Genomic DNA, 12,916 nt, shown 5'->3' on the forward strand with positions numbered 1-12,916 from the left:
AGCTTGCCAGACACAGCCCATGTGTTCGACTGCAGCGGTGTACCTGGCTGTCTCTTTCCATTCCGCGTCCTCGCCCTCCCTGAGGCAGATTTCGTCCAGCTCGGTGAACAGGGCGTGGGGGATGTGTTCCTCGTCGCCATCCTCTGTTCCCAACAGAAACTGCACCCTCTGAGCTGGTGTGTCTGCTGCAGCACATATAGGCGGAGGACAAATGGAGATAGAGAAACGGACAAAAAAAAAAAAAATGTATGTGCATTGTGCTATCTCAAATCTTTCATAAAAACACGTATTGTAAACATCCATTTTGAGGACTTACTGTGTGAAGGGGATTCTCTTCCATCTTCAGCTGATGAGTCCCTCTCCTTGGACCTCTTCCTGTGTCTGTGTCCGTGGTGACGGTGACGTCTGTGCGACCTCCTACCCAGGGGAACGTGAACCCCGATGTAGAGAGTGCGGTGACCTGGAGACAACATGCAACACAGCATTAGACTCTTAAGTCCGTCTTTTAAAGCTTAAACTGAAGGATATTTGTTCTTTTCTTTGACCTGATTTCAGGGTGCTTTTTTATAATTAAAAATGCTTCTTACTTTAATTCCCTTGCTCTGGGAATAGAAAGCTTTTTCTTTGAGGAAGCTGAAATCAAATCTTGGTTCAGTGAAAGACAGCAGTGTCCATAATTCATACACGCTATCATGGGGCTAGGATTAAAGTAGACAGGCTTTCGGAGCATAAAGCAAACAGAGCAATCGCACGACAGTTAGTACTTTTAAAATCAGAGGTATTTTCAATTTAATTCAATTAAAACAAATAATGAGATTCTGCAGGGATATCGTGCAACGTGACCACAAGGGCCTTTTCTCTCATGTGTGTGTCTGTGCGTGTTTGTGCCTCTTCAGGGTCAGCGTGAAGATAATGCGAGCTGACTTTCTTCTCAGTTACAGCGGCCGAGCCGCCCAGGCGCTGCTTCCTTCCCCATCGGCCCCTCAGCTCAGTTGCCGGACAAAGACAAGACGCCCTGTTCCCTTATCTGACTCCTGCACCATATGTGGCGCCGCAGTGTCCAGCAAAATGTAACACCAGAGGGCATTTGATGATCTGGAGCTACAAAGTGGGTTCCATGAGAAGGTTATAAATGATTCCATATCTCATCTTTACCTCCTTTTTTTTAACCTTGCAGATGGCACTACGACAGATTGCAAAGGGATCGCTGCTAATAATACTGTCTTCACTGCTGGTCTCACCCATAGACTGTATAAAAAGATGGACGAAACACCCCAAGTTCACAACCACCTTCGTGATGCCCAGTTACAGGAACGCATTGCTTGTATTTTGACAGACAGATTAGGCACACAGTGGGGGAAAATATGGATTTTAAATGTCCAACAGCCCACCACTAACATTTTAGTCCCGTCTTGTGTCGTTAACGGAAAAAAAAACATATGCGTTGTCAAAGTTTTAGATCTATTTTTCGTTCCTTAACATCTCAACTTCGCAATGGAAAAAAGATCGTTGACGGACATTTTTCATCATTATTTTTGTTAATGAATATAACAGTGCAAGATGGCAGTGCCCGTCACAGGGGGGTATTTTGGCTTCAGTGTTGTACAATGCGGGGCTGCAAGGTGGTGCTAGAAGCTAGAAGATCACCAGTTCCAACCCCGGTTTGGGCAAGGTGGGCCTTTCTGTGCTTTGCTCGTGCATGCGTGGGTTCCCTCCGGTGTCTCCGGCTTCCTCCCACAGTCCAAAGACATGCTTGAAAGGTTAATTGGTGACTCTTAATTGCCCATAGGTGTGGGTGTGAGTGCGAAAGGTTGTCTGTCTCTATGTGTCGGCCCTGTGATTGACTGGCGACCAGTCCAGGGTGTACCTCGCCCTTCGCCCAATGACAGCTGGGATAGGCTCCAGCCCCCCGCGACCCTGAACAGGATAAGCGGTATAGATAATGGATGGATAAATGTTGTCCAATGACACTATGGCAAGTTAAATATCTCAAAATGTCATTTATAAAACTGCTACAAAGATGCTCGAAATGATAATATATATACATTTATAATAGTTCTAATATTAACAAATAACCTCTGACTTCACTATGAGCCAATGCTCTTAAGTCATTCTAATATAGTGCAGCCATTTGTTCAAGTTCAAAAATAAACAGGCTGACTGAGTTATAGTGAGAAATCTCTGTATATTTTCATTTAGTCTGAGGGGAAAATTATCCCACGTAAATGTCTTAAATTGTTCTCACTTGCTGGGAGACACGAGTAATCACATTACAGCGCACTAATCAGGTTTAAGCAAAGCACAGACATAACATGAATCACCTCAGAGACACTGACATCACACGTTTGGAAAAGAGCAACTCACTCAATGTCTTCGACCAATAGGAATCCAGGACAGAGTTTACACAAGGTCTCTGAGGAGGTTATGAGAAGCTGACAATATGTGTGAATGTATTTGGGGAGTGTATTTGACTCTGTCAGAGTGTGCTCTGCTGCAGACGCATTCATCCAGAAATAATAGCGGTTAGCTTTGAGTGAATTATTGATGTCAGAAGTACAGGAAAGACGAGAGACTGACTTTGCACATTTGGCAAATTTCAAAATAAAAGGCACATTCAAGTAGACAGAAACAATAAGGTATGGGAGGAAAACAGTCGCACAGAGCGCGAGAGCTTTAAAATTCATGAGTCAAAACTCATGAGTGGCGGACTTATCAAAAATAGCTCTCCTCCCCGAGGCCGGCACAAGCGCTGATGTCATAGAATGTCTTTTCTCTTCTCTTCTGCCGCCACGACTCAGTGGCTCTCAGTCAGTCGAGGCTGGAATTCACGGAGCGATGGCTGAGTTTTGCTTAAGTCTGTGTGTGTATTCATGTATGTGCTGCTTCGCACAGCGATTCTGCTTGGCTGGGGGGGCTGTGAATTTCTCTACACAAAACAGGCTTTTGCTGTGCAGCTCTGATGTAGCAGCACTATCACTGTTCTGAATACATCGTCCTCTGAGGGCACTTTGAAATTCCCTTTAAATTCTCTTTTTAAGCCATTTTAAACCATATTCATATCCAGATGGAGTCGCACTGGAAACAGGTCATGTCATGGTAACCAATTCCTTTGATCCATCATCTGAGAGTGTCTGAGAATGAGGAAGCAGGTGAGCGTTTGAGCTGAAAGGGGCTGTGTGTTCGGAGCGAGATAACTTCAGAGGATCTCCTCCTTCTGCGTGATGCTGACGCAGTATCAGCGTTACCACAGCGCCAGACAGAGAGCTAGTCATTACAGCAGCCATCATCCGCGAATGAGAGTCCTTGAGATGAAAGCAGCACCTCACCGGCAGAATGAAAGAGTGACATCTGTGGCGGCTGCCTAGGTGAACGTTGCCTCGCAACAAAATATATCAGATGTTGACGGAGGAACCAATTCTTAAGCTTCAGTTTAAATCAAACTTCCAGTATTATTGTCCCCACTTCCCTCAGCTTGCTTGCTTTCACCTGCTTCTATTTGTTTCCCAAAGCACCTTTCAACAACACCCAGACTATGTGCCTGTGCATCTGTTCAGCTGGGTTAGACACGTAGGCGGGCAGATAGTAGCAGCAATAGTAGGTACAAATGATATTCTAATATAAAAGAGCCACTTATAGTACTGTAGCATAACAAAAACAACATGTTACGTGACTGTATTACATCCTGGGGCCTAATCTGATGGGAAGTTAACGGAGTGAGCTGGATAACCTGAATTTATCTGTTATGCAAGCAATCACAATTGGATTTCTTATGTGATTTAAAGATACAGATTCACCCATGCAAATCCACTACGTTAAAGGGGAAGTTCACTGATTTTCCACATTAAAGTGGGTCTCCAGGTGTTGTGGAGTCCTTTACATTTAGTTACATTTAGTGTTATGTGTGTTAACAATAAAGAAGCAAGCATGAGAACCTTTTTAAAAACTACATTTGAGCTATTAGTTTTTGAAAAGAAGAGGCCCAAGAATAGAGCCTTGGGGAACGCCACATGTCGTTTTTTGTCTCGTAGATTGCGCACAAACAGTCATACTTTAGTTTCAACCACTGAGCCTAACAAGATCAACTGAGACTGTTAAGCCCAAAGTGTTCACCTGTGACCTCCTCTAGCAAGTTGTTTTTCTTAAAGGAATCTGAAATCTATGTTAAAACAGTTGAATCTTATGTTACCAGTCGGGCTTTAAATGACCTTTTTCCATGTTTGATACTAATTTATTCCTGTCTGCTTATTCTTTCTGTATGTTTTAATGTTTTATCAATTGTCACAGACTATTGTATACATTTATTTTTACCTTTTAAAACTGATTTTGTTCTAAGTATTTTACAAAGCCAAGTTACAAACTAGTTTTTGGATCAGACTCTGTCCAAAAAGGATGCTGCTGGTGCACAAATTGGCATCTCCATCTCTTTTAAGATGGATGAAACGCTGACGCAAACAAATGTGCAGAGAATAAAACCCCAGCTCTTTGATGCTGCAGGACTCACATCAAAACCTAATATCCATTTGTAATGATTTGGACAGGTGGACGGGCAAGTTTTTCTGCTATTAGTAAGCTCTGCTGTCAGTGATTCTGCTATGACAGACATATTTTCTGCTATCAAACTCTGTTATTGCTTGGCTGGTTATATATTGTGACATCCCATCAGTTAAGCTAGACAACAAAGGAAAAGACAATACAGCTTCACGCAGCTTTTTTATGCCTGGTGCTCTATTACTTTTTTATGTATATGTGACATATTTTGTTCTAGTTTAAGCTGATATTATCTAGTTTCCGGTTTTGATTAGAGAGGCTATTTATTTGAAGAGAACTGGTAAGGGGAAGGGCTTCCTACAAATTACATTAGTAATGTTCCAGAAGTAAAATAGCAAAATAAAAGGTCAAGGAGTGAAATGTTTTAGCATACCCCGAACAGAAACAGTTAGTATTTGCTGGAAAAATTTAAAATTTAGATCTGATTTAAAACTCAAATAACCTCTGCTAACTGTCTGTTAAATTGAGTATGCTAGTTATGTTTTAATTAGCATATTTTTGTAACTACCTGAATTGCTATTTGGGGATTCCCAATTCATTTCAAAATCAGCAGTTCAAGTGTCTGACCATTTTTAGGTGGGATTTGCCAAACTTGTGTTAGAAACTGAGTATTTGAAGTTTGAAAAAAATTTACTAATCAAGATTATACTGAGCTGCATTGTGGGAAATGTAGGATCCAGTGTTTTTGGAGCCTGAGCAATGCACTTTAGGTACTGAAAGGGGGGGTATTATGCTAATTTCAAGCTTCATATTTCATTCTGTAAAACCTGTGAAGTAGCTTAGCATAATTTATAGTTTAAAAAACTCATAATTTTTCTCACACAGGTGCTCTGTACAGCCTCTGCCTGACACGAGTTAGTCAGCTCTGTCCCTTTAAGAAACCCCACTCATACAAGCCCACTTTTTTCTGATTGGCCAGCTCTCTGCGACGTCACAAGTGCAGCGTGTTGAAAAAACTGTGTGAAACCTGGCGTTCACAGCAGCCTGCAGACTGAGCTGAGAAGCCTGGGGATTCCTCCAACATACTTTTACCTACAGATTTGAAACTTCACCCACATTTAGTCTGGACATCCAGCATTGTAACATTATATATATGTTTTAAAATGTGAAACAACATAATATCCCCTCTTTAATATCAAGGTATTTTGGTACCAAACATGGTATAATGTGTAATATAAATGCTAATGATCATTTATGGATGTTACCTTCTAGTTCTTCCTTCTCAAAGTTGGTGTTGAGCATGGAGCGCGTGCCCCCGCGGTCCACCACTGCCTCCTCATCAGTTCTCTAGAAGAAACACACATAGACAAGTAGTAAGAACATCTGCGGTAATATTTCATGTCAGTACATTTCACATTCAACATTGCTGATTCGTGAATGGACAGTCTTTGTGCCCATCTTCGGAGTATTTCTGTCCTCACTGACGCAAAACCAATACTTAATTTAAATGCTACAAGTTGTTACGTAAGAGCGTCCTGACAGCACCCCTCCCTCCCTTCCCCGGTAGGAGGACGTGTCCTGAAATAAATACACGCACAGAAAAACTCAGCATTACAAGGCTAACTTCCACTGACTGTCACCATGGCAACAAAGGGCAGCCAATCGCAAAATTTGAAAAGGTACTTTGCTCATGTCCCGAGTACTACATTACACTGTTTTTGAGTCATGGTTTTTGAGTCATGGTTTTAACAAGAATGCATCATGTGGGCCAACAACAACCACTGGCAAGGCAGAATGCTCAGCAGTGGTGGTGCTAATGCTTGCAACACTTCTTTTTCTAGTAACTCAGCGCTATAAATAGCTCCGACCTTGAAAAATTAAAACGAGTGTGTGCTGTTTGAATGCTTAATCTGCTTTTTAATATTTAATGAAAACACTAGGTTCTTATGTGTATTGTTTTCAATTGCTTTTCACAGGGATGGAGAGTTAGGCAGGAAGAGAAAGATGGCTTTCTGTGGATGCACTCTGCACGCCAAAACCTCCAGGCCACATATACCGGAACAAAAAGTTGTCTGTCTCTCCTCTCCTGCCTCTGTCTCCCTCAAGTCTGTGTGTGTGTGTGTGAGAGTGTAAATCATATGCTCTCTGCCCTCTAGACGTCCTCAGTCTTCTGACTATGTAAGCTCCCACATTGGGGTCATCAGTGTGGTAAATTGGCCTTGTTTTATGCAGTGGTTATACTTGCACAAGAGCACGCAGTGACTTATAAGTAATACATGGACTCGTCAATACATAATTCATCAGTGATCAATGTTGCAAAGAGAAAAAGAGCCGCACTTGAAAATCGCTCTTTAGTAAGCCTACAAAAGAGTCTGTACAACCCGAGCTACAGTCATTGTATTACTGGTAAAAGACGGCCCGAGGCTTCACACACTTCACTTACAATGAACTCAGACCATGTCACACTCTTAATCACTCAGCTGTGAGTCAGAGGGAGCCCCTTTAAAAGTAAATTTACCCATATTGCACAGTTTAATCTGTCTAGTATGTCCTTCACTGCACTTCATGTGATTAAATAACAGAAACAGTTTATTAGAGGAGTTACAGTAGTCAAGTTGGGCCACGAGGGAGTCACTTTTTTAATAACAGATCACCTTAGATCATCTGCCATACAAACACTCCACACTTGCCACAATATAGTTAATCTTATTGGCAAGATATGAGATGCATCATTCCTTTCGTTTACAAGTTATAATGCGCTTAATGAGGAGCAAATCCACCAGAATGGGAATGTTTGACTGAGCAGCAAAAAGACGACATCTGTTTGGGTCGTCGGGAGGTTTGCAGAGTAGGCGTACAAGGTGGAAGTGATACTACCTTTATTAAGCGGTCTGTATACTTGCTAACTGCTAACTTTTTCCTTCTCTTTCAAGGTGTTTATTTTCATTTAATCAAGTTATACAGAATCCTGAGAACAAATTATTAGAGCTAGCTTCTTTCCAGCTTGCTAGCATGTTAGCTATATTTGTCCTACTTCTACTGCCGCTTTCGCGCCTGACAGCTTTGGTCTGGACATTGGACTTTACTCTGAAAGTCTGGTTTGTTTGGACAGGTGAGAACGCGCATTTAAACTCTGGTGCAGACCAAACCATCAGACCATGGTCCGCCAGAAAAGACGGGACTCGGCCCGTTTCCAAACGAACCACGGTCCGGTTCGATTCAAGTGACAACATAATTGGACTTAAAGTGACAATCTCGAAGATCTCTGTTTCGTTCTATTTGGCGGCACCTTATGGCGATATACGGCAATTGCGGGTGTACACTACCCAGACAACCAGACGTCCACAGTCGGCTCCGGTTGTAACTCTTGATTTTCCTCGCTGACGGTCGCTTTCCTTTTGAGACTGTTTGCCTTCATCTGAGCGTCGAGTTTGTTTCTTTTTCTTTGGATTTTCACTTATTTTAGAAGTTGTATCTGTAGTCATCCATCTTTTCTTTGTTTGTTCACCCATAGTAGATTACTGTTTTGATAGGTCCAGCGCGTCTAAAGCGCAGAGATGCATTATACTGTAAATAACGGCACAGGAGGCATGTGGTATACTGCATTGTGACAAGCTAAAGGCGGCTGATGCTGGCCATCAATCTGATCCTGAGAGATTAAGCAAGAGCAGTGGTTGTACACTCTTTCACACACTGAGACACACATGGACTAGCATGTGAGGAACAAAGCAGTGTGCGGACAGATGCTGAGGGCTGACATGGTGGGCTTACTGTACATGCCGAGGGACAGCAAGTACTCTGGTAGACATGCAAACAGGCCCAGATGAGGATTCATCATCACCCTGTCCCTGTAGACAGACTTCCCTAGATTCCCCCTGACAGATGGGTAATGGTAATCTGAAAGTCTTTGACGTTTTATTAATGTGTTAATTTTGTCATTATCCAACCCTCCACAGATTTAGACCCAACTGCACGCTATCCGTGCAAGACATCACAGCACTCAAGACAGATAGCTTTTATATCCCAATGCATATGTCTTCGCTTATTTTGCCCTGGCAGGAGTGACGCCAGCAAACATGTGAGTGTTTGTGACAAGCCTGAGAGAGTAGCAGGAGGTTGGCACTGCTGGTCGGCCCTGCAGGTCCCCGGGGAGACTCCCTCGGTCTCGGTGAGAGGTACACCAATATAAATACAGCTCAGGCGCAGTTCAAAGGCCCAGCATGATACGACCGGATGGCAACAGGATGGGGATTTTAAAAGCACTGTTGCATTAAATTGAATCAGACAAATACAAGCCTAACAGGTACAGTGTTAGCAGTGTGGAAAGTCCCATATATCTCTCCTGCATCTCCTCTGCATTTTCACTGCAGTGGTCACTGCACCAGTGTTTGACAGGTCGGCCGAAGCACATTTATCTGAGGGAAAGAAACAGCGTCGCCTATTTTAGTGTGTTATCTTGATCTTAGAGAAACACAAGCACATTTGTTTCCCAAGGTTTTTGCACATGTATGGTAAACACCATGAACCACCATGCTCTCCAATAGAGACAAGGACAGTGAAAACAAGAGCGACGTAACCATGCAAGATCAGGTCAGGCAGATCATATATTGGTTTTTCACTCTCGATGTCAATTGCAGGCTGCACAGTGGTGCAGTGGTTAGCGCTGTTGACTCATAGTGAAGATGTTCCTAGCTCAAATCCTGGGTTCGGACAAAGACGGCCTTTCTATGTGTAGTTTGGATGTTCTCCCCTCTCATGCGTGTGCTTCCTCCGGTTTCCTCCCACAGTTCAAAGACATGCTTGTTAGGTTCAATTCCAAATTGCGCGTAGGTGTGAGCGTGAAAGGTTGTCTGTCTCTATGTGTCAGCCCTGTGATTGACTGACGACCAGTCCAGGGTGTACCCCACCTCCCACCCAATGACTGCTGGGATTGGCTCCAGACCCCCTACGACCCTGAACAGGATAAGCGGTATAGATTATGGACGGATGGATGGATGGATTGATTTCAATGCAAGTGGTCGAATGGAGAGTCCAGTCAGCCAAGAACCATTCATCCTCAGCTGTAGCGTTATCTGCATTAACTCTGTACCAGCTCTTGAAACTCAGTCCCCAATGAGTGCCAGAGTCCTGACGGAGCAAGACATACTTGCAAACACATGATCAGATAAACCTAAATACTGTTATAAGTACTGAGGTAGATCAGTCTGTCGGGACTTGGCTTGGTAACCGGAGGATGGTTGGATCAAGTCACGGTTCGGACCAACCATGGAATTGGGGCTTGTAGTTGGAGAGGTGCCAGTTCCTTTACTGGGCACTGTCGAGGTGCCCTTGAGGAAGGCACCGAAACCCCCAACTGCTCGGGGATCACTCTGACATCTCTACGTTAATGCAAGTCCATAGAGTCCTGTTGTGTGCATGTCTGTATTTCGGGCCTATGTGTGTGTAGCATGTTTGTATTTACAGAGTGAAAAAATGTAATTTCCCTTCAGGGATTAATAAAGTATGTCTTCCTTTTTAAACTAATGTACATGGAAACATACATTACACCTTAGAGACACTGAAACTCTGGGCCAGAGTAACAACAACAACCAGTAACAACTACTGGAATGAACTTAAAGGCACTGAATGCTTTAGGGGACTTCATACTCACCGATATATTTAACTCTACATTACATAGAAATAACTGCTGTTTAAGTGTGTCTGAATATGTGTTACTACTCTAAATGACTAAACTAAATTATTGTGATGTGTTATTATGGCAATTTGGTTGTATCATCTTCAAGTCTCTGTTGTCAAAGAGATCTGGATCTCAATGAGACTTACTGAATATTAACGGCTAGATTCCTCATTATGTTAATAGCTGTCTGATTAATGTCAAGCTGTGATTGCTTCTCATATAATCAAGCTTTTGTCTCAGTCCTGCTGTGCGAATCTGATGCCAGATTCTATTGCAATATATGATTTTCTGATTAAAGATTCTGCAAAAAAGTCAAGGCAATCTATATATTTTAGTCCTAACATTATGTCCCTCTCTTCTTCGTCTCTAACAAAGCTGTACCCTGCATGCTCAGTATGACAGATGAGCCAGAATCCTGCTGCCTGCAGGTCCCTGCTTCTATTTATAGCCACTGGTTCCTCTACCTCATGATGCTGACCCCAGACCAGCGCGGAGAGAGCCGCATCCCCGCTCACCAATCTGTGTTGAGATTAATCTGCCAGCCTTTACGGCGGGATAAAAACCTCGTCTCTGACCATGGGATCAGTGATGGAGGGCCCTGCGTGGCGGAGAGAGAATTAAATCAGCCGTTTCTCCGTTGGTCCGCTGGCCGGTGATGAAGGCTTCGGGAGGGGGAACGGGAGCGCGGACCACGTGACCAAGACCCCAGGGGGGAGTCGGGATGGGCGAGGTGGGGGAGGAGAAGACATGTGACCAGCCATGTTGAATAGAAACACACTATTATTACATAAATGTTTGTTTACATTTTTTTTCATCATAAGCCTCTTTTCTCTACAGGTTATTGAGTTGTTTCTGAGTGTATGCAGTCTTACACACACACTTGTTTTACATGCACTGTACACATAGGGATACACATTATGTACAGTACAGGCCGGCTAATGCATGAGCAGTGTGGATGAACGAGCACAGGGGGGAAGAGGCGCAAAAGGCTGCAGGCCCGGACACGAACCGAGGACCAGAGGGTGTTCTTAATGTCACACAGTGTTAAGGGTACATGAGTGTGTGTGTGTTCATGTGTGGCTCAGTGGAAGAATTTGTGCAGCACTGCTAAGTGGAGCATCATGACCTTCATGGGGGAGGCCTGACATTGGGCTTTATCGGTTTTTAATTCAATGCACATTCAGTACAGAGTCGATTCAGAGTCAATATGCTGCACGAGGATGTATGTCTGTTATGACAAAGATCTTATTGTTGCTAATTTTAGCTAACGTTAGCATGCTTTGTAACTGACACTGATGATGGTGACGCTTCAAGCTTGAGTTATATTTAAGCCTTTGACAGACAAGTTCACACAATGCTGATTAGACCTTTCACTGCCAGGTTAATCCTTCTATGTTTAGAAGTGTGCATTCTTGCACACCTGTCGTGATGCTTTTTAAAGCAATGATTTGTTTGCTAATGCTAAAGGGGGTGCACCCACATTAAGGGAATGGTGGATCCTATTCCAGGTAAAAAAAGGAACAGTGCATTCAAAACGAAGGAATGCGCTGAACACTTATTGCCAGATAGTGGAGACACATAGCAGGTTTAAGTCCCAAAATATATATTGTAACGTGCCCACTTCTCTGCTTTAGGCTAGTAGCTTGAGGCTACATTAGCTGCTTAAGCAATATCACATGAAAAGGAGTGATGTTGTACTTAATATCATCATACCTGTTATTCGGTTTTAGGCACAAGGCCTGCCGCAGACCGATTGTCGCAGATAATCACAGCCGTGCTGATATTCAGTATAACAGCACGACCTTGAGTGTGATATTGCTGATTTGAGCTAAATGCTAACCTCAAAGTAACACTGTTAACATGCTGATATTTAGCTGTCATAATTAAGCAATATCACATGAGAGGGAGTGATATACTAAATATCGAATGGCTGTGATTTGGCCATAGGCAGATAATCACAGCCGTGCTGATATTCAGTATAACATAACGACCTCGAGTGTGATATTGCTTTTATACAACAGTAATACAAGCAGCAAATTGTAGCAAACAGTAATAATCAACAGGTTGTTTTTTTTTGCTCCATCAACTCAACGAGTTCCACAACTTAACTGAAACTATACTTTACTTTTACTGTTGCCTAGCAACCCAAACATTCTCCTACACTCTGTGTCTACAGGTTACCACAGATTGTGTGATTCAGAGGTACCAGCTTGTTTAATATAGGCATACACAGTCTGTTGAAATGTTGATTAACAGTATTCAGAACAGTGTGATGCACAGAGTGAAAGGTCCCAGTGATGTTGTTCTCTATATCAGCACTCATGGAATGCCTCTCGTCCAATCAGATTACTTGGTCGGAACTAACTGTTGTATTATACTAGCATAACAGGCCCATATCTCTGACTGAATTGAAAGATAACATTCCTGGTTCTGCTGCATTGATTTTGAGCCTTTTTATATCCAGTTGTGTGAAGTTGTGTTACAGTGAAGCCGACAATAAAACTCCACAAAAGCCACATAAAGTAATACATTTAGTAAGAAAACAAATCTCAATCTCTCTCAATCCCTCATAGGATTATCAGTGGTGTTCCTCTCTGAAGAACAGGTGTCCCTGGAAGTCGTAGATATGTCTCCGAGTAGGTAAGGCTATAGACAGGTTTCCCACAGGTGGATGTATTATCTTTAATAGCCCTAACAAAGATGTAAAAAGCACCATTCTCGCAGGTGTCTTAATCAATCTGCACGTCCACA

At 42.9% G+C, this 12,916-nt stretch overlaps 1 protein-coding gene across 3 annotated transcripts in view; it reads right to left on the reverse strand.

Annotated features, from left to right (window-relative positions):
* Nucleotides 1-12,916, reverse strand: part of LOC138603393 (sodium-driven chloride bicarbonate exchanger-like) — a 44,806-nt gene that overhangs the window by 22,073 nt on the left and 9,817 nt on the right. For 2 of the 3 annotated variants that reach the window (XM_069675143.1, XM_069675145.1), the window contains exons 3-5: nucleotides 5,754-5,835; nucleotides 317-460; nucleotides 44-185 (exon numbers count right to left, since the gene is read on the reverse strand). In XM_069675143.1, the coding sequence (XP_069531244.1) occupies nucleotides 44-185; nucleotides 317-460; nucleotides 5,754-5,835 (368 nt within the window). The remainder of the gene's footprint in view (nucleotides 1-43; nucleotides 186-316; nucleotides 461-5,753; nucleotides 5,836-12,916) is intronic. The other variant, XM_069675144.1, reaches the window with a different exon arrangement.

This window comes from Semicossyphus pulcher, unplaced genomic scaffold (genome assembly GCF_022749685.1).
Source record: "Semicossyphus pulcher isolate SPU_LCO1_2020_fin unplaced genomic scaffold, fSemPul1.0.p SCAF_24, whole genome shotgun sequence".
Lineage (NCBI taxonomy): Eukaryota > Metazoa > Chordata > Actinopteri > Labriformes > Labridae > Semicossyphus > Semicossyphus pulcher.